The sequence below is a fragment of the Humulus lupulus genome, chromosome 1 (genome assembly GCF_963169125.1).
Source record: "Humulus lupulus chromosome 1, drHumLupu1.1, whole genome shotgun sequence".
Classification (NCBI taxonomy): Eukaryota; Viridiplantae; Streptophyta; class Magnoliopsida; order Rosales; family Cannabaceae; genus Humulus; species Humulus lupulus.
The window spans coordinates 5,888,625-5,906,908 of record NC_084793.1 but is presented as its reverse complement, the minus strand read 5'-3'; the positions used below and the strand labels follow the sequence as shown (position 1 = coordinate 5,906,908).

Genomic DNA, 18,284 nt, shown 5'->3' with positions numbered 1-18,284 from the left:
TTGATTTATTTTTATTTAAAATGAATATATTTATTAATATTAAAATAAATATTTATACAATTACTCAAAATAAATAAATATTTATACAAGTTAATATCGAATTAATTGAAATTAAACTTAAATTTATAAATCTTTGTAACAATCATGTTAAATCAATTTATAAATATTTTATGTAAATGATAGTTACAAAAATAAATTTTTTGGTTGTGAAATTAGTTTTGTAAACTGTTGTTATAAAAATGTAAAACTGGTTTAAAAAAATATTGTATTTCATCATTATATATATATATATTTAATAAAGTGTTTTTAGAAATAATGAATATCTTAAATTTATATTTTTAAGTTATATAGCATAAATATGAAGGTTTTTGTAATTTTTTGGTACAATATTGTAACAATATGGAAAAGTATAATATTTTTATGTATATTTTGGTTATAATTTCTTAACTATAAAATATTTTCGTAAATGTTAGTTACAATTTTAAAAAAAAAATATATATGTTACTTGTTTAATGCAATTTAACATTTTAACTTAGTTTTATATATTTTTGTATGTTATACATTAACTAAATTCACAACTTACTTTTAAAAATATTAGTCACAAATATAAACATTTTCAGTTATGTAAACCATTGTTACAAAAAAAAAAAAAAAAATAGCGACGAATTATTTTGTAAATATTGCCTACAAAAATGTAAAACTTGTTTACAAATATGTAAAACTTAGTTATATATTAGTAAATGTTGTTTACAAAAATATTTTTATGTTGCTGGTTTACGTATCTGTAACACATGTTTACGAATTTGTAACGACTATTAACAAAAAAAGTTGTATTTCACTGTTACTCCGTATTTACGCTTTTGCCACTCCATGTTTTTCATAAAAGTTCCGTATTTTTGTAATCTACCGTACTTTTCATATATTTTTTAAATGTTAATGTATTTTTGTAAATTTTCCTTTGTTTTTTTGTTTAATAATTTTTTTCATACAAATTAAAAAATATATAATCTCTATATTTTTGCAAATAGCATAAAGGCCACATTTAGGGAAAAAAAAAAATTTATTTCATTGCAATGAGAAAAGCAAAGAAAACAAAAGAGAGGAAAATGAGAAAACGAATGTGATAATATTTTTACAAATATTAGAAAATAGTGATATTTTTCTAATTTAAGGTTATTTTTGTGGTAGTTCGATAGTTTCACGGCCCATAGGCCCAACTTATGCAATTAGTCTTCAACTCCGATTACTAAGCAAAATCTCTGATTAATCCCTGTAACTGAATCTTGATTAATCAGATTAATCACTGTAACGAAAAACTGAAGAAGAGAGCTCCAAAGTCCAAACCAAGTACGAATTTTATATATAAATATAGAGAGACCCCAAATAAAGGCAAGAAAAGTAGAAGAAAAGGAAGAACTCCAAGAAAGTTGTAGAAGAAAAGAACCTCACTGAAAGCAAGATACCAAATCTTCAACAATGGCGGTCTCATCTAATCTGACCCATTTCACCTCCGTCGCTCTCAACGCTCCTCGCACTCTCTCTTCTGCAATCAAGGCCTCTGTTTGCCCAATTCCTTTGCACAACGCTTGCACTTCCGGAAACTGGTCGAGCACAAGCCTTTTGAGCATCCATGGCTCGAGAAGGAGCAGACCCATCTCGGTTCAAGCCATGTCTTCCTCCTTCGGGTCTCGGCTTGAAGAGACCGTGAAGAAGACTTTGGAGGAAAACCCAGTTGTTGTTTACTCCAAAACATGGTGTTCGTAAGTTCAAATCCCCTTGAGACCTCTTCTTCCCATGCTTTAAAAGAAATGATTTATTCGAATCGTGTTGTTTTGAAGGTATTCGACCGAGGTGAAAACGCTGTTCAACAGACTTGGTGTAGAGCCGCTGGTCATTGAATTGGACGAGATGGGTGTGTATTCTTTTCACTCTTGTCTATAACTCTAGCTCTAATCAATAGGAATATGTGAGATGGGTGTTGTTGAATTATGAAGTTGATTAGTGCGTTTATTGAAAATTTGGTCCTACATAAGAAGAATCAACAAGAACATTGTCTCATTTATGGAAGTGTGAATAACATAGTCAAAAACAGTCACACACACCCTCCACTGCTGGATATAGTTTTCTTGGTGAACAACATTGTAACCACTAAACCAATCTGAGAATTTTAATGCAACAGAACACGAGGGATTACAAGCCATGAATCAGTCTTTTGGGATTGAGTTCTTGTATTCTCTTTATTTTCTTACATAAGGAACTAATAAAAATAAGTTATTTTAATATACTATAAGTGACATCTATCTGGGAAAATTTTCCTTTTTAACTGATGTATAGTTAGATATTCCAAAGTATCTACACCTTGCTTATTCAGATGTGAATTGAATTCTTTTTACTTTTCTTCTCTTTGGTACTTCATTGTGATTAATCTTTAGAGGCAGTACTTTCTCTTCTGATGTTTCATCGTTTTTAATTTTAAACTTGTATTCTACTCCCTCAGGTGCCCAGGGGCCACAGTTACAGAAACTTTTGGAGAGGCTTACAGGACAACATACAGTACCCAATGTTTTTATTGGTAAGTAGGGCCTTTTAATGCTTACCTGAGAACATCTTGAAATTTTATTTGCACAAAAGATTAGAAATGCATTTCCCTTTTCCCTTCTTCATTGCAACATGGTAGACTGTTCTCCATTATCAATTTTATCGTTATCATTTTTGTATTTTTAGCATTGACTGATGTTCACATGTAGAAAAGGCAGAAAGAATTCCCATTTTCAAATGCATAGTATTAGCAAACATATGATATGTGTATAGGCATGCAAAATACATCTGGACTGTTAAACCACTGGCAGTATGCTTGATTTCGTCTGGCTGTTATTGTTAAAGCTGGCTTTTAAATTTGACTCTTTTTTTGAGGTCATTTTCTTTCATGAAGTCCACTTTTAGAACAGAAATCAGGGCATTTTCAACTTGTGGCACAGTGATCTTGCTTTCCTTTAGTTGCAATACAATGTTTTATTTGAATTGATGTTTAGTGAGACTAAAAGCTCAAGTTTTTCTTTTTTCAAATTCATGAGCAGGGGGCAAACACATTGGTGGCTGTTCAGGTACAACTTCTTCCTGTACTAGTTTTTTTCCTTTTAATTTGCAAACACTAATATACTAGCCAAAACCCTCACTATATTATTTTTTTAGGAAAACTTTATTTTCTTTAGAAAACCTTTGGCCTTGTATGATAACAATTTTTTTCTTTTATGTTTTGCCCTTTTAAAAAAAATAGAAAAAAAAGAAAGAAATATATATAATTCATAAAAATATATCCAAGCATGCCCATGAATGAGTTCTCTCTACATTTTGGCAATATGCACTTTGCTTAGGGAAAAAAAAAAGACTCATCTTTTTTGTGGCTGCTTATTTCCTATGCAGAAACTGTGAAGCTACACAGGAAAGGAGAACTTGAACCTTTGCTGGCAGAAATCAAAAATAAAAAGGCACAAAGCTAGCTTGCTGAGCAAATTTTTGTTTAAAGATTTCAATGGCCTTGCAATATGACTCCGAACTTGCACATTTGTAGTTTTATGTTTCAACTTGCACATTTGTAGCTTTATGTTTCAACTTGCACATTTGTAGCTTTATGTTTCATATAAGAACGCAGTAAGAACCTTATTGGCTTGATTTGTTCATGATTAATTGATAATCCAATTTGATTTGAGAAAATGTGTATTAGTATGCCTTTCCTCTTGCTGAGGTTAGTTTATGATTATGCGAATCGAACAGAAAGATGAAGCAGGTGAAATCTGTTATTATTAGATAAGAAAACAAGGCCAAGGGGAAATAGATAAAGATGATCTTGGAGGAACAGAAGCACCAACACTACCCCCATAAGCTTCACCCCATATTAGTAATTGAAGTAGCTAATACATTTTGATAATTAGAATAGTTTAAGATGTAGGGAGTGAAAGATACATCTCTCTTAGGCCTTTCAAATACCCTAACAACCGATGTTGATCGGGACGGTTTTCTTTGATCACAGCAACATTCTTGAAGTTTTCAATCCAAGCCATCAAGCGAGGGAAGCTGTTGTGTTCAAGTAGTTTAACACCAGCTGCCTCTCCCATAACCTCAAGGCACAAAGCTAGCCACCCAAAGGCTAAGTCAGTCATTCCTATGTTGTTGCCCCCAAAAAACTTCTTCTCCCCAAGGGCATTCTCTTCCAAGATTTTTAGAGAATTTTGGGCATCTTTGATGGCTTTTTCTTGCTCTTCTCCTGTCTTCCTCAAGAACCCAAAAAAGTGCTTCCTCTAATTTACACAAAAAAAGAAGCAGTTGTGATCAGTCACACCAGTCAAGTTAAAAAAAAAACAGTTTTTACAGTAGTTTAACTTGTATATTTACCTCATCGTCTCCAAACTTGGTCCAAAACCGGGAGGTCGCTCTCTCGTTTGGATCATCTGGTAGCAGCAGAGGGTTTTGAGGCCACATCTCATCAATATATTCAAGAATAACCATGGACTCTGCAATTGGTTTTCCACCATGAATGAAAACTGGAACTTTCTTGTGTACAGGGTTAAGTTGCAGAAGCAAATCGCTCTTGTCAAATATATCTTCTTCAATATATTCAAACTTGACACCCTTAAGTTTTAGAGCCCAGATAACCCTGTAAACGTATGGACTAGCCCAGAATCCCACTACCTTCACTTCTTCCATTTTTGATGAACTTTTCCTCTATCTTCCTACCAAGGTGAGTTTTTAAATGCTTGGTCGGTCTGTCTTGTTTTGATCAACTACTCATAGAAGATATGTGAGAAAAAAATGCTTATTTTAATGTGCTAAGTATGACTATAAAGTATAAAAATGACTGTTTAGTATAAAATAATTGCATGATCATATAAACCTACCATATTTTTTGTCATAACTTTGACTCTTGACCATGACTCGAACTTCTTCTTGGAATTGTCATTAATTTTTTGTTACCTTGCCATCTATGAACTTTGTCCACCATGAACGAGCACTGAAATCTTCTTGTGAACTGGGTTATACTGTAAAAGTAGATCACTCTTGTTGAAGAGATCCTCTTCTACATATTCATACTCAACACCCTTTAGTTTTACAGCTCATATAATTCCATTTCCTAACCTGAACTGGTTAATAAAATTACCATATTAATTTTGTTGGTATGTATAAGCTCTTTCAAACATTAGGGAAACCAAACCTCTCATTGTCAAAGGCAACATATAAATATTATCTTGTTTTGACTATATATGCATTCTAAATTCAAATCAAAGAGTATGTATTAAAATAAATTATCTTGTAGCTGACACTTGTATGGATTGAAAGTTCAACTGTAAACGAAATTTCCAGTAAAAGTACTCCCACGTTATCATTTGTTAGAAAGAATTGGTTTGTTCATGAATAAACGATAATCCCATTTCATGTGAGAAAATCTGTATTCATGCCTGTGATTATGTGAATCTAACAGAAAGATGAAGCAGGTGAAATCTGTTATTAGATAAGAAAACAAAAGGGCCAAGCAGAAATAGATTAAGATGGTCTTTGAGCAACAGAAGCACCAACACTACCCCAAAAACTTCACCCCATATTAGTTGAAGTAGTAGCTTTAGCTTATACATTTTGATCATTAGAATTGTTTATGATGTTGGGAGTGAAAGATACACCTCTCTTATGCCTCTGAAGTACCCTAAGAGCCGATGTGGATCAGGATGGCTTTCTTTGATCACAGCAACATTTTTGAAGTTTTCAATCCAAGCCATCAAGTTTGGGAAGCTGCTGTGTTCAAGTAGTGTGACACCAGCTACTTCTCCCACAACCTCGGGCCAGAAAGCTAGCCACCCAAAGGCTAAGTCAGCCATTCCTATGCTGTTGCCCCCAAAAAACTTCTTCTCCCCAAGGACTTTCTCTTCCAAGATTTTTAGATGATTATGGGCGTCTATGGTGGCTTTTTCTTGCTCTTCTCCTGTCTTTTTCAAGAACCCAAAAAAACGTTTCCTCTAAATTACACAAAGAAGCAGTTTTAGTCAGTCACACCAGTCAAGTCCAGTGAAAAAAATAACACACACACACACACACAACCACATAGCTATCACATTCACAGTAGGTTTACCTCATCGTCTCCAAACTTAATCCAAAACCGGGAAATGGCTCTCTCCATGGGATCATCTGGTAGCAGCAGAGGGTTTTGAGGCCACATCTCGTCAATATATTCAAGAATAACAATGGACTCTGCAATTGGTTTTCCACCATGAATGAAAACTGGAACTTTCTTATGTACAGGGTTAAGTTGCAGAAGCAAATCGCTCTTGTTAAATATATCTTCTTCGATGTACTCAAACTTAATACCCTTAAGTTTTAGAGCCCAGATGACCCTGTAAACGTATGGACTAGCCCAGAATCCCACCACCTTCACTTCTTCCATTTTTTGAACTCTTACCCTATCTTCCTGCCAAAAAGATATGTAAGAAAAAGAAACTGGAAAATATCAGTTTGTACTGTGTACTTGCAAAATAAGCTTTGTATTTTGTTTTGTTAAAAAAATTCAAATATAATATATTATTCTTAATTCATTGACCGTTTTATTTGCATATTTAAACTTATTACTTCACTAACGGTACGAGAATGAAAATATTTTAATTAAAATTAATTTTAAAATATTATTTTAATTTATTTTATAAAATATATGATAAAAATTATTATTTAATAAAACACAAAATCTAATTACTTATTTGTGAAAAAAAAAGCCAAAATAATAATTGTAATTGTTAAAATTTTTGTTTTTGAATTTTTTAAACACAAAAATAAAAATATTATTTTATATTTGTTTCTTTATTTTTAAAAAATAGTAAACTTGTTCGATAATTTTTATTTTTTTTGTTAGATGTGTTGATTTGAATAAAAGAAATGCAAAAAGAAAGAAAAAGTTGAAAACGATTTAAAAAAATTTGAAAATCAAAAAATTTTATTTACAAAATTTAATAAATTTTAAAAAATAATAAATAAAAATAAAATTACCAAACACATTTTATATTTAATTCTCAAATTTTTAATTAATTAAATAAAAAATTAATCTTTTAATTGTTAGCAAACAGCATCAATATTTTCCAAATAAAAAAAATATGCTTTATCATTATTTTTTGCTCAAGAAAACAAATGTTTATTTTAATGTGCCACTTGTGGTCAAATATGACTGTTTTCTGTTTAGTATAAAATAATTGCACAATCATACAAACATATCATATTTATTTTTTCAAAACTTTGACTCTTGACCATGTCTTGAACTTCTTCTTCTTCAAATTATTGAACAATAGAACTCAACTCCAAACTGCACTAATCACTGTTGTTTTACACTGTTGCTTGAACAATAAACCTTTCTCTTAGGCCTTTAAAATAGGGCAACAATTGATGACCATCAGGAAAGTTGTCTCTGATTTCTGGGACATCTCTAAAATTCTTGATCCAAGCCATTAACAGAGGAAGACTATGAGCCTCCAAGAGCTTCACACCACCAAGTGCTTCTTCCATTTTTTCAAGCCAACCAGCTATCCATCCCAAGGCCAAGTCTGCCATCCCTACTTTCTCACCCCCCAAGAATTTTCTCTCCTTTAGACCATGTTCTTCGATCACTTTCAACACTTCTCTGGCTTCTTCTGTTGCCTTCTCTTGTTCTTCTCCCACAGTTTGAAAGAAGGCAAAAAAAGTTGGGTCCTGCAGAACCAAGTATGCCAATATCATCATTAGTACTATTCTTTTATAATGAATCAAACTAATTTTTTGTTACCTTGTCATCTATGAACTTTGTCCAAAACCTAGCCATAGCCCTCTCATAAGGGTCACCAGGAATTAGTGGATTGTGTGGCCAAGTCTCCTCAATGTACTCAAGTATAACAGATGACTCTGGTATTGGTTTTCCACCATGAATGAGCACTGGGACCTTCTTGTGAACTGGGTTGTACTGTAGAAGAAGATCACTCTTGTTGAAGAGATCCTCTTCTATGTATTCATAGTCAACACCCTTTAGTTTTAGAGCCCATATGATTCTGTAACAAAATGGGCTAGGCCAAGCTCCAAGTAGCTTCACTTCTTCCATTTCCTAACCAGAATTGGTTAATGAAATATCCCTTTTAGTGCAGGCACTGTTATTAATTTGGCTGGTATTTATAAGTTCTTTCAAGAATAGGAAAATCGGGAATTTACTCGTTTCGTTTGGTACCCTGTATTTTTATAAAGTATCGTTTTGTTACTTTTTGTTATTAATAATACTCATATGGTAATTTGTATTTTAAAATCATACATATTTGATACCCTAGACTCAGATTTTATAGATAAGATTTTGTCGATATAATCAAGCTATCATTATTTATGTGTAATTAAGTAATTAAATTTAAATTTGAAATTCATATAATTGAGCAGTTTGATTAAATTAGTAAATTTTATTAATTAAATTTGAGTTTAGGGTACTAAATATTTATGAATTTAAAATATGAGTATTAAATATGTATAATTTCAAAATATAATATACCAAATAAGCATTATTGTAAACTCATTGTACTAAAATAATAATTTCAAAATATATAAGTAACAAATAGTTTAAAAATATTATCTTGACTATATATGCATTCTAAATTCAAGTCAAAGGGTACTGATTTAAAAAAAGATTATCTTGTTGTTGACAAATTGTGTTAACAGTGATTGAATCATAATTTGACATTTGTGATGTGTGGATTGAAAATTCAACCAAACAGTATGCTTAGAAAGTTCAACTCCAAACGAAACTTCCTGTTAAGTACACATTATTATCATTTATGAGAAAGAATTTTAAAGATATAACACTCCTATAAAATGAACAAACTAAAGCTGTGAATCACCAAAGAGAGAGAATTAGTAGAGTTGTTGGAAAGACATGGAAGAAGTGAAGCTATTCACCATGGGGGGCGGGGAAACGGGGCAGAGACGAGGATAATTTTTAATTCCCAAATATTAAATGTCCTGTCTTTATTCCGACGGATCCGTTTAAATTTTTATATATTTGTATAACATTTTATATGTATTTTATATCTTTATTTATGTGCTATTATAGTATAGTAGTAACTTTTTTAATATTTTAAATTTTATTTACGATAATGTTTAATATTTTAAATAATTAATATTGTGAAATATTTTAATTTATATATAATTTATGACTTTTAATTTAATTTTTTTTAAATAAATGGGTTCTCCTTGGAGATTTCTTACCCTAATAGAGGTTCCTCACCCCGCCCCCGACGGTGAATAAGCGGGGATAGGACGGGGACGGGGGAACACTCCCCGCCAATTCTTCGGCCCGTGTACATCACTATTTTATATGTTGTTTAGTTTATATCTAAGTTTTATCATGTGGGATTTTCAGGAAATGGAATTTGCAACATTCTATTTGGCTGGGGAAGAAGAGAAAGAGAAGGCAAGCAGAGGTGTTAGAGAAGTGCTTAGAATTATGGGTGTTTGTCGTGCGGGTGGTACGGTTTTTCTCTAATTTTTTGGACCGCACCGCATATGAGGTTTGAACAATTTTCCAAACCACAACCCGCATTGCATAAACCTCAAACCGCACCGCAAAAATGCGGTGTGGTGCGGTGCGGTGTGGGTGGTTTATAACTATCGCCAAATAATTTAACAATTAAATATTATAATTAAGAAATATTCATAATAAATCTCATTACCATAGAGTGTTTAACAAAATAATTAAATGTACAACAAGCTAATAAACTTTAAGCAAAACAATAAAAATATAACAAACTAATAACAAATAAAAAATGTAATATAAAAGTAAATATTATTTTAATTAAGGAGGAATATCTTTAGATTGAAGTAGAATATGTGTTAGCATCCTATGAAACATTATATTTTTTTCTAGATATTGTGTATATTATATTATACTATATAAATATTTATGCATTAACTTTAAATGTAGTAAAATTGAAAAAAAAATAATATAAAAAAGTTAATATATATAATGATGTGGTGCGGTGTAGTTTGAACCGCATTTATAAAATTTAAAACCGCAAACCGTATCGCACAGCGTGGTTTGGCAAAAATACAAACCGCAACCGCACTGCGAAGGGTTCTAAGTTCTAAACCGCAAATTGCAGTGCGGTGTGGGTGGTTTGTGCAGTGTGGACAGTTTTATGAACACCCCTACTTAGAATTATTGAAGAGCAAGGTTTTGGAGAGAATTGGTTTCAATGACTTGGCCATTGGAGTTATAGCGACCTCGTTTGGAGTGGTTGAAGAAATTGTGGGTGTGAAAGTGTTGGAAGAACATGAGTTTCCTCGTATTCATAACTGGATTAAGAATTTCAAGCAGAACCTAACTATCAAGAACAACCTCCCTGATCCTCACAGAATGTTCTTGAGTCTAAGACCAGTCTAATTAAGTGATCCAATCATTCTACTTTTGGTACTAAATAAAAATTCTACTTTTGGTACTAAATAAAAAGTGTTATTATTTGGCATCTTAAAGTGTCTAACACTACATGAAATGTCACCTCGTGATTAGTTGCTATTTGACATTTTTGGGTGGAGACAACTCGTTTGGAGTGGTTGAAGAAATTGTGGGTGTGAAAGTGTTGGAAGAACATGAGTTTCCTCGTATTCATAATTGGATTAAGAATTTCAAGCAAAACCCAACTTTCAAGAACAACCTCCCTCATCCTCACAGCCATCCAATCATCGAATTATATTTGATTGTCATACTTTCGTATTTAAATAAAAAGTTCGAGGCTTGTAAAACACAATGTTTGACTGATTAAATAATTGAGTTTTACTTTAATTTCTCTGTTCTTTTCTAGTTAGTAACCAACTCATATTACAAAATTTGAATTGAACCTATACAAAAATAGTGTAATTTTAGCACTAATTATTTTGTCATTCCGATCATAATACTAAAATTATCATAAAAAAAAGTATATTCTTTAATAATATATATATATATATAAAACGACTGCGATGTTACGGATTTTTGTCAACATTGGTATTGACAAAAGTTAGTTTTGGTTTGTGAATAGTTATAAATTTTAATTTTTTATTATGAATGTATATATTGTAGTCATTTAGAACATCTCACAAAGTTTTAAGAAATTCTAAATAATTTAAGGTACTGAAAACAAGGTTCAAATAGTTTGTTGCTCGCGTGCACTAAAAAACAGACACTTGTGGAAAATTCGACTGTTTGAACTTTATTTTTGGCATCGTAAATTATTCTGAATTTCTTAAAAATATGTGTTATACTTTAAATAACTACAATATACAATGTAATATTGAAAAATTATAATTTATAACTATCCAAACAAACTTTTGTCAAAACACTAGTATTAGCAAAAAAAATTGTCAGTAGTATTTGACTCTATATATATATAAAAGAGTTTATTCTTATAAATATTAGAAATTCGGATTAGATAGAATTGGGACACAAACACAACAACAAAGGATATATGTTCCAAAACACCCTAATTAAGTCTTGTCTTGCTTAATTACTTTTAGTAATATTAGATTATGCAGTAAACAAAAACAATACTACTGGATTTGTCAGATTTTGATTTTCTGTCGTTTTAGTGGTTGATAGCATATAAAACGACATTGCAAATGAAAAAGGTTGTTATTAGTCTACTACTTGTTACCTATTGTCTGTTGGGAGGTCGCAGCTATAAAACGTGGCAACTTTGTGATCATCCAAACATGGGATTCACTGCCAACCAAACTCAGCTTCCGTTGTACAAAAAAAGAAGCAAAAAAAAGCTCAGAACTTCATAGCAGTAGCCATGGCTTCTGCAGTGGCTGCCCTGTTTAACATTGTTAGAACTCCAAACATTGCTCGCCACAAAGTCCACAATTCCAGAATCTGCAGCCAAATTATCAAACAAAGAGCCAAATTTTTGCTCTTCCCTTCTACCAGTGTACCATTTCAAGCTCTACCAGAGCCAAAGCAAGCTTTTTCTACCATTACTTGCTCTGCTACGGATAAGCCAACCTCGTCCTCCGAAATTAGGTTCTTTCACTGTCTCTCCTTCTTGGGTTTTTCTATCTCCACGAGATTATTCAGGAAAAACAAGAAATGGGGTTGTTTTTATTTCTGGTTTTGATCATAATTTAGTGTTGTTTTCTCAGTTCCACAGCAAGGATAAGAAGTGAAGTTCTGACTCCGTTTCGCTCAGTTCGGATGTTCTTCTACGTAGCATTCATAGCGAGTGCTGGTCTTGGAGGACTCATTGCGACCACCCAGTTGATTGGTGCGTTGACAAATCCATCGAGAGCAGCAGAAGTGACTGAAATCTCAAAGGGTCTGGCCATAGACGTGGGAGCAGTATTGATCTTTGCTTTTCTTTATTCAAGAGAAAACAATGCCAAAAATGCACAGTTGGCTAGGCTATCTCGAGAGGAAAGCCTTTCGAATCTGAAGCTGAGAGTGGACGATAAGAGAGTGATTCCTCTAAGTTCATTGAGAGGCATTGCTCGGCTTGTGATCTGTGCTGGCCCTGAGTCTTATATCTCTGAGTCATTTAGACTGAGCCAGCCTTTTACCGAAGGGCTTTTGGAACGTGGAGTGCTTGTGGTACCATTTTCTACTGATGGGAATGTGCCTAAGTTTGAGTACGAAGAGAGTGATGAGAAGACAAGTGAGACTACTAGTCCTAATAGGAAGAAGCTATGGCAGCTGAGAACTTATGATGTGTCTGCATGGTCCGAGTAAGGCTATAATACACAATTCAGAAAAGAAAACTAATCAATTTTGCTGTTGTTTTCTGCTCTCATTTTCTCTTTTCTTGTATAATTAGGTGGTTAAATGAGCAGAAGAAGATGGCTAATGTCTCCCCTGACTCTCCTGTGTAAGTGTTTGTTTATTTTTATGTTATTTTTCTCCAATGTGTTTAAGGTTTTGCACTAGTCATAGTGCAGAGAAATCTAACCCCTCTACACACACACACCCAAGAAGCAACAACCAGAAATGAAGAGCCTAAGTCCTCTTTGAACTTCCTTTTGAGTAGTTGATGTTCTCTACAATGATGAATAGAATAGAATAGTACAAACAATGGAGTCTCTCACTCAGCCTGGTTTTCACACACCACACACTCTCAGATTCTTGGAGCATTTTTTTTCATTGAGAGACCTCCATTTAATACTAAAATATTACAGCTAACACATTCTAACTAACAATAAAACAGTCAAGTTAGTTTATTTTGGTAACTTACTTTTCAACACATATGTAGAAACAAACTGGTCATGAATTTTTTTTGTGTTTTTGGGTTCTGTATAGGTATTTATCTCTAAGACTAGATGGTCGAGTTCGTGGCAGTGGCGTTGGTTACCCACCTTGGAATGCTTTTGTTGCTCAGTTACCTCCAGTGAAGGGATTATGGTCAGGTCTCCTAGATGGAATGGATGGAAGAGTCCTTTGAAGAACATGTTCTCATTTTTTGTGTGTACACAGGTTAATGTTCTCAAGCAGAGATTTTGGTTCACATACACCTTCATGTATATACTCAGCGATTTAGCCAATAACATACTGTGATATATGGTGCTCTTATCCATCTTTACATTTGATTCCACATATCTTTGGCCTTACTCACTTTCACTACCGAAACAAATGTAAAAAATATTTGTACTTCTTTAAGAGAACAAGTTACTGTTATTCAGATTCATAGTCATGCAGTTCATCAATATAGAAAAATATAGCTTACTCATCTGGTGTACAATGTATCTCTAGCAGCTAAGTCTTTTTGTTTTGTTAATATATATCAAAAGATATGATCTTTTGTGTGTGTTATTACCGTCTTCAATGGATTACATACATGTTTTTTTAACTAATGTGTTGATTCCAAAAATCATCATAATCAATATTTTCCATAATTGGGTAGATCCAAAAAAAGAAGAGAAATACTTATTTTCATTGGTCATGTCATCTGTGAATTTATTCATTAATTTTCTTCATGTTAAGGTAGGTTGGCTACTGTTATAAGCCGTTTAGGCAAAACTGAATTTCCCTTATGATGATCGCTTGAATGAAATGGTTTGTTTCAATCTTTACTTTCCTTTTAAAATCATAATAAATAGAAATTTTTTGCATCAGATTAATCCATGGCAGAAGAAGCTGTTTTACAATGAATAAATTATGCTGTGACTCTCATCAGTTGGATTGTAAGCAATACTCTCATTAACTTGGGAGAAGAGAGAAGAAACAAATCACAGTATGATACACATTCCTTAGAAGAAGAAAAAAGACTAGAAATTATAGCAAGAGAACTGAGAATTACAATAACAATTTACATTGGAAATATATTAAATCATTTAACTTCTTCAATCTCATCCAATGCATAGTTATTTGTAGATACACTGGCATAGTTAACCTTGCTGAATCGAACCACAACTGGGTAACGGGTCTTTGGGTCCTGTTTAGTCAAACATACAAGAGAATTGATTAAACCTTAGTACACGATCAATCCTTTTGCTGTTATTAATAATGAAACAATTGTTTTCAATTAAGAAAAAGATCAAACCTGGTCAACAGCTACAACACTGCCAACATCCTTGTACCAGTAGGATTCCCTTCTAAGAATCCTAACCTGTGTATATCAACCAAACCATTACAAAAAAGCTTGAAATATGATCTGCCCATCTCAATGAACTGGGATTTCTCTCATATTATATATGTAAGATAATAGAAAGTGAAGTAAAAACTCAGTGTATCAATGAATGAAAGAGCTTAGGAGTTTGTGTAAAGTGCAGTTAATGATGTAACAGAAATAACGGTAGACTTAACAACTAAGAAGTAAGAACATACTTAGCTATATTAACTAACACCTATACTAACAACATGGATTTTAACTGTTAAATCTTTAGTTAATGGTTGTAATCATATAAATAAATAAAAAGAAGCTAAAGTCAGATGCTTTTCATGTTCATGCTACAATTTAAGTCTCCTAATTACCTATATCATATATATATATACACACACATGTACCTATATCATATCAAATTAATAGGTGGGAAAATGAGTTAACCTTGGTGCCTCTCTTGGGTCCAATCAATGAGTAACAGAAATAGCGGTACAGTTAAAATCTATGCTAACAACATAGATTTTAAATGTTAAATCTTAACAAAAGACATATGCTTTTCATGTTCATGCAATAATCTAAGTCTCCTAATTGCATATATTAGGGATTTCAGTAATGAAATATCAAATTAATAGGTGGGAAAATGAGTAAACCTTGGTGCCTCTCCTGGGTCCAATCAATGAATGAAAGAAGTTAGGAGTAACAGAAATAACGGTAACATTTAAAATCTATGCTAACAACATAGATTTTAAATCTTAAATCTTAACAAAAGACATATGCTTTTTATGTTCATGCTATAATTCAAGTCTCCTAATTACATATATTAGGGATTTCAGTAATGAAATATCAAATTAATAGGTGGGAAAATGAGTAAACCTTGGCGCCTCTCTTGGGTCCAATGGGTGGAGGCTTAGGCTTAGAAGCTTCACCACCTTCGGGTGCTGTCTTGGTGGCTGCGGGTGGCGCAGCTCCTTCGTCGGCGGCCCTGACGACGAGTCTAGTGTTGGCTCTGCTGTTGTTGGCGGCGGTAGCGTTGTTCTTTAGATAGAAAAACGAAACGCTGCTCCGACTGGAAATAGCGGCGCCTGTGGTGGTGCTGCTGGTGGTGGTAGTGGCCACGTTAGGAGTCAGTACGAACCCCGAGGCAGCCGACGCCATACTAGCCATGCTCTCTCTTCGCTCACTGACTAAGCTTTTTCGGTCTTAATATTTTCTGGACAAAATTCGTTTATGGAAAAAAAATAAATTAAAAAAAGAGAAGAAGATAGAAAAGAAAGGGTTTTTCCGGCCTCACTGAGATTGTGTGGAATTATCTAATCTCTAAAATGTTGCCGTGAATCGTTTCCTCCACTAGGGTGATGCCACGTATGTACCATATCCACACCTTTTGGATAATGTGATTACAACACAAACTCGTTGCTTCTTTGTTTAACACCCTTTTACTTACCTTTTTTATATTTTCTTTTTCATTTTACAAATATTTTTTTTAATATTATTATTTTCAATAAATTTATATTTTTTTTTATTAGATTAGCCTCATTTTTAATTATTAAAGTATTTATATAAACCTTATGAGTTACCAATTTATATCTATAATAAAAAATATTATATAATTATTGCGTAATTATATATATATATATGTGTTGACTAGCTTGTTTTTTCTCACAACTAATTAAAATAAAGTTTAAAGAAAAAAAAAGAAGTAAACACAAATTTTTACGTGGTTAGGGTTGTGAATCAACTACAGTCCACTAGTCACTTGTATAAGAGTATTAAAAACTTGCAAAACTCAAGTTTTCTTGGGCAGGGCCGGCCTAAAGTTTTTTGGGGCCTTAGGCAAAATTTTAAAATGGGGCATTTGATGAAGAAGAAAAAAACTATATTTTTAATATTAATATATCATCAAAATTTAAACAAAAATTTGTACACCCACCTAATAAAGTCAAATATTCTAAATAAAAGTACTACAAATTTAGTATTCAGAGTTGTAGATGAATTCTCCAATAAGCAAATTTTCTTCTCCAACTTTTTCACATCGAACAATCTCCAAGCCATAGAATTTAACAAGAATATCAATTAAAACAAAATGATTAAAAAATAATAAACAACAATAATTGATTCATTTAAAAATTTATCTTTCTTGCTTTTCGGAATGCAAATTTGTTAATCAAATCATTGTATTCAAGTTTATCTAGTAAATTATGCTCAATAAACAACAAAACAACAATAATAACAATATAAAATATTATTTGAAAAATATTATAAACAAATGAGTAAGAATTATATAACCTGGAGGCTGGAGAATTTTGCTTTCTAGTAAAATTATGAAGAAAGATTTTGATTCTTGAATCCAAATACTTAAAGAAATAATGCATATGAGAGAAATTTACTTTTAGAGAATAAGAGAAATAAAATAGTGTATTATGAAAATTGTAATAGGAATATATATACACAAATATTTTAAGGGTATATTAATAAAATTAAATCTATCAATTACCAAACCAACAGTATAATTTGAAACGTTAACCTATAATTAATGACAATTTCTATTAACAAGAAAAAAAAATGTTAGTATATATATATATATTGTTATTACATTGGAAATGAAAAATAAAATATATTAAAGTCAAAAGAAGTTAATCAGTACCTATTTTTTCTCACTAAACCGTATAACTCATGACTCACCACTTTAAAGTTTTAAAAAATATTTAAAAAAATAAACTTCAAGAGTTAACTGTACCATAAATATCTTAAATTTAAATATATTTAATATATATACGATGGTATAAAAAAATGGGCCTCCTATATTTTAGGCCCTAGGCAGCTGCCTCACTGGCCTTAAGGTGAGGCCGGCTCTGCTCTTGGAGGTTTCAGACAGCGTATAGGCTCACTCTGAGAAAAATATTAAAATTAACAGAAAAAAAAATAAAGAACATGAAAAAAACATTGAGAAAAAATGTTAAAAATATTCTTTTTAACTAATGGGATCCTTTTATATATTCTTAGGGTGTAAATATAATGCCCCTATATACTGAAAAATGTTAGGAAAATATGTGTTGCATCAATGAAAATGGTAAGAATAATTACAATTCTAGACAAAATAATACAAATAAACAAGATTGATTAAATAGTGTCACAACTCTATGACTGAAAATACAAATAAATAAGAGAAGTACTAGAATAAGAGAATTGAGAAATACAACTCTAAACAAAAGATACAAATAAAGTGTTTGTAGCTGTAGAGGTGATTTCCTACAATTGATTAGATGGGCACCAGCAACCTGTCAAAAACAGAGAGAGAGAGACGAGAGTTCAATTGGGAGCACTGGTGGGGTGTCAGCCAAAGGGACTCCGACGCTCAAGTTAGTCGGGTTGTAATGAGAGCTAATTGAAAATAATTAAATTATAATGAAAATAGCGATATATTGATGGATGGATGAGTAGTAGGATGGTCAAAGTGACGACAAAGACGATGGCGGAATTCAATGATCGGGTTAAGTCTGGTTGAGTCAAACCAAGCTGACTGATTCAACTTGCTTGATTGGATCGCCTGGAAAGAGTAGTACTTCGTTGCAGTAAGAAAACAAAGTAAAGTAAAATGGTTATCAAATGTCCCCTCCTCAACCCCTGAGGGTCTTATTTATTATTCTTTTTCTCTACCATTATTCCTCCGTCTTCCTAATTCGTCTG

At 32.3% G+C, this 18,284-nt stretch overlaps 7 protein-coding genes across 9 annotated transcripts; 3 read left to right on the top strand and 4 right to left on the bottom strand.

Moving 5' to 3' along the window:
* Nucleotides 1–1,325: 1,325 nt before the first annotated feature.
* On the top strand, nucleotides 1,326–3,714 carry LOC133783742 (monothiol glutaredoxin-S10). The gene is made up of 5 exons (XM_062223385.1): nucleotides 1,326–1,760; nucleotides 1,839–1,912; nucleotides 2,498–2,572; nucleotides 3,078–3,104; nucleotides 3,424–3,714. The coding sequence occupies exons 1-5, from the start codon at nucleotides 1,477–1,479 to the stop codon at nucleotides 3,498–3,500; spliced, it is 537 nt and encodes a 178-aa protein (XP_062079369.1). The 5' UTR covers nucleotides 1,326–1,476; the 3' UTR covers nucleotides 3,501–3,714.
* A 65-nt stretch (nucleotides 3,715–3,779) lies between these two features.
* Nucleotides 3,780–4,719, bottom strand: LOC133783720 (glutathione transferase GST 23-like). Its single transcript, XM_062223369.1, has 2 exons — nucleotides 4,393–4,719; nucleotides 3,780–4,298 (listed from the first exon to the last, which is right to left on the bottom strand). The coding sequence occupies exons 1-2, from the start codon at nucleotides 4,702–4,704 to the stop codon at nucleotides 3,939–3,941; spliced, it is 672 nt and encodes a 223-aa protein (XP_062079353.1). The 5' UTR covers nucleotides 4,705–4,719; the 3' UTR covers nucleotides 3,780–3,938.
* A 187-nt stretch (nucleotides 4,720–4,906) lies between these two features.
* LOC133783695 (probable glutathione S-transferase) lies at nucleotides 4,907–6,498 on the bottom strand. Of its 3 annotated transcripts, none has more exons than XM_062223347.1 (3): nucleotides 6,119–6,498; nucleotides 5,673–6,005; nucleotides 4,907–5,074 (listed from the first exon to the last, which is right to left on the bottom strand). In XM_062223347.1, exons 1-3 carry the CDS (start codon nucleotides 6,428–6,430, stop codon nucleotides 4,907–4,909), a joined length of 813 nt encoding a protein of 270 aa, XP_062079331.1. In that variant the 5' UTR covers nucleotides 6,431–6,498. The 3 variants fall into 3 exon arrangements, with proteins under 3 accessions (XP_062079331.1, XP_062079344.1, XP_062079337.1); XM_062223360.1 differs by having other exon boundaries at nucleotides 5,071–5,138; XM_062223353.1 differs by having other exon boundaries at nucleotides 5,071–5,133.
* Nucleotides 6,499–7,130: 632 nt separating this feature from the next.
* On the bottom strand, nucleotides 7,131–8,122 carry LOC133783731 (probable glutathione S-transferase). Its single transcript, XM_062223375.1, has 2 exons — nucleotides 7,790–8,122; nucleotides 7,131–7,716 (listed from the first exon to the last, which is right to left on the bottom strand). The coding sequence occupies exons 1-2, from the start codon at nucleotides 8,096–8,098 to the stop codon at nucleotides 7,354–7,356; spliced, it is 672 nt and encodes a 223-aa protein (XP_062079359.1). The 5' UTR covers nucleotides 8,099–8,122; the 3' UTR covers nucleotides 7,131–7,353.
* Nucleotides 8,123–9,400: 1,278 nt separating this feature from the next.
* LOC133824800 (glutathione S-transferase U7-like) lies at nucleotides 9,401–10,417 on the top strand. The gene is made up of 2 exons (XM_062258032.1): nucleotides 9,401–9,508; nucleotides 10,160–10,417. Exons 1-2 carry the CDS (start codon nucleotides 9,401–9,403, stop codon nucleotides 10,415–10,417), a joined length of 366 nt encoding a protein of 121 aa, XP_062114016.1.
* A 1,312-nt stretch (nucleotides 10,418–11,729) lies between these two features.
* Nucleotides 11,730–13,807, top strand: LOC133783676 (protein LOW PSII ACCUMULATION 1, chloroplastic). The gene is made up of 4 exons (XM_062223330.1): nucleotides 11,730–12,031; nucleotides 12,151–12,729; nucleotides 12,819–12,869; nucleotides 13,298–13,807. The coding sequence occupies exons 1-4, from the start codon at nucleotides 11,805–11,807 to the stop codon at nucleotides 13,437–13,439; spliced, it is 999 nt and encodes a 332-aa protein (XP_062079314.1). The 5' UTR covers nucleotides 11,730–11,804; the 3' UTR covers nucleotides 13,440–13,807.
* A 364-nt stretch (nucleotides 13,808–14,171) lies between these two features.
* LOC133783683 (photosystem I reaction center subunit IV B, chloroplastic-like) lies at nucleotides 14,172–15,877 on the bottom strand. Its single transcript, XM_062223338.1, has 3 exons — nucleotides 15,471–15,877; nucleotides 14,538–14,603; nucleotides 14,172–14,429 (listed from the first exon to the last, which is right to left on the bottom strand). The coding sequence occupies exons 1-3, from the start codon at nucleotides 15,759–15,761 to the stop codon at nucleotides 14,325–14,327; spliced, it is 462 nt and encodes a 153-aa protein (XP_062079322.1). The 5' UTR covers nucleotides 15,762–15,877; the 3' UTR covers nucleotides 14,172–14,324.
* Nucleotides 15,878–18,284: the final 2,407 nt, after the last annotated feature.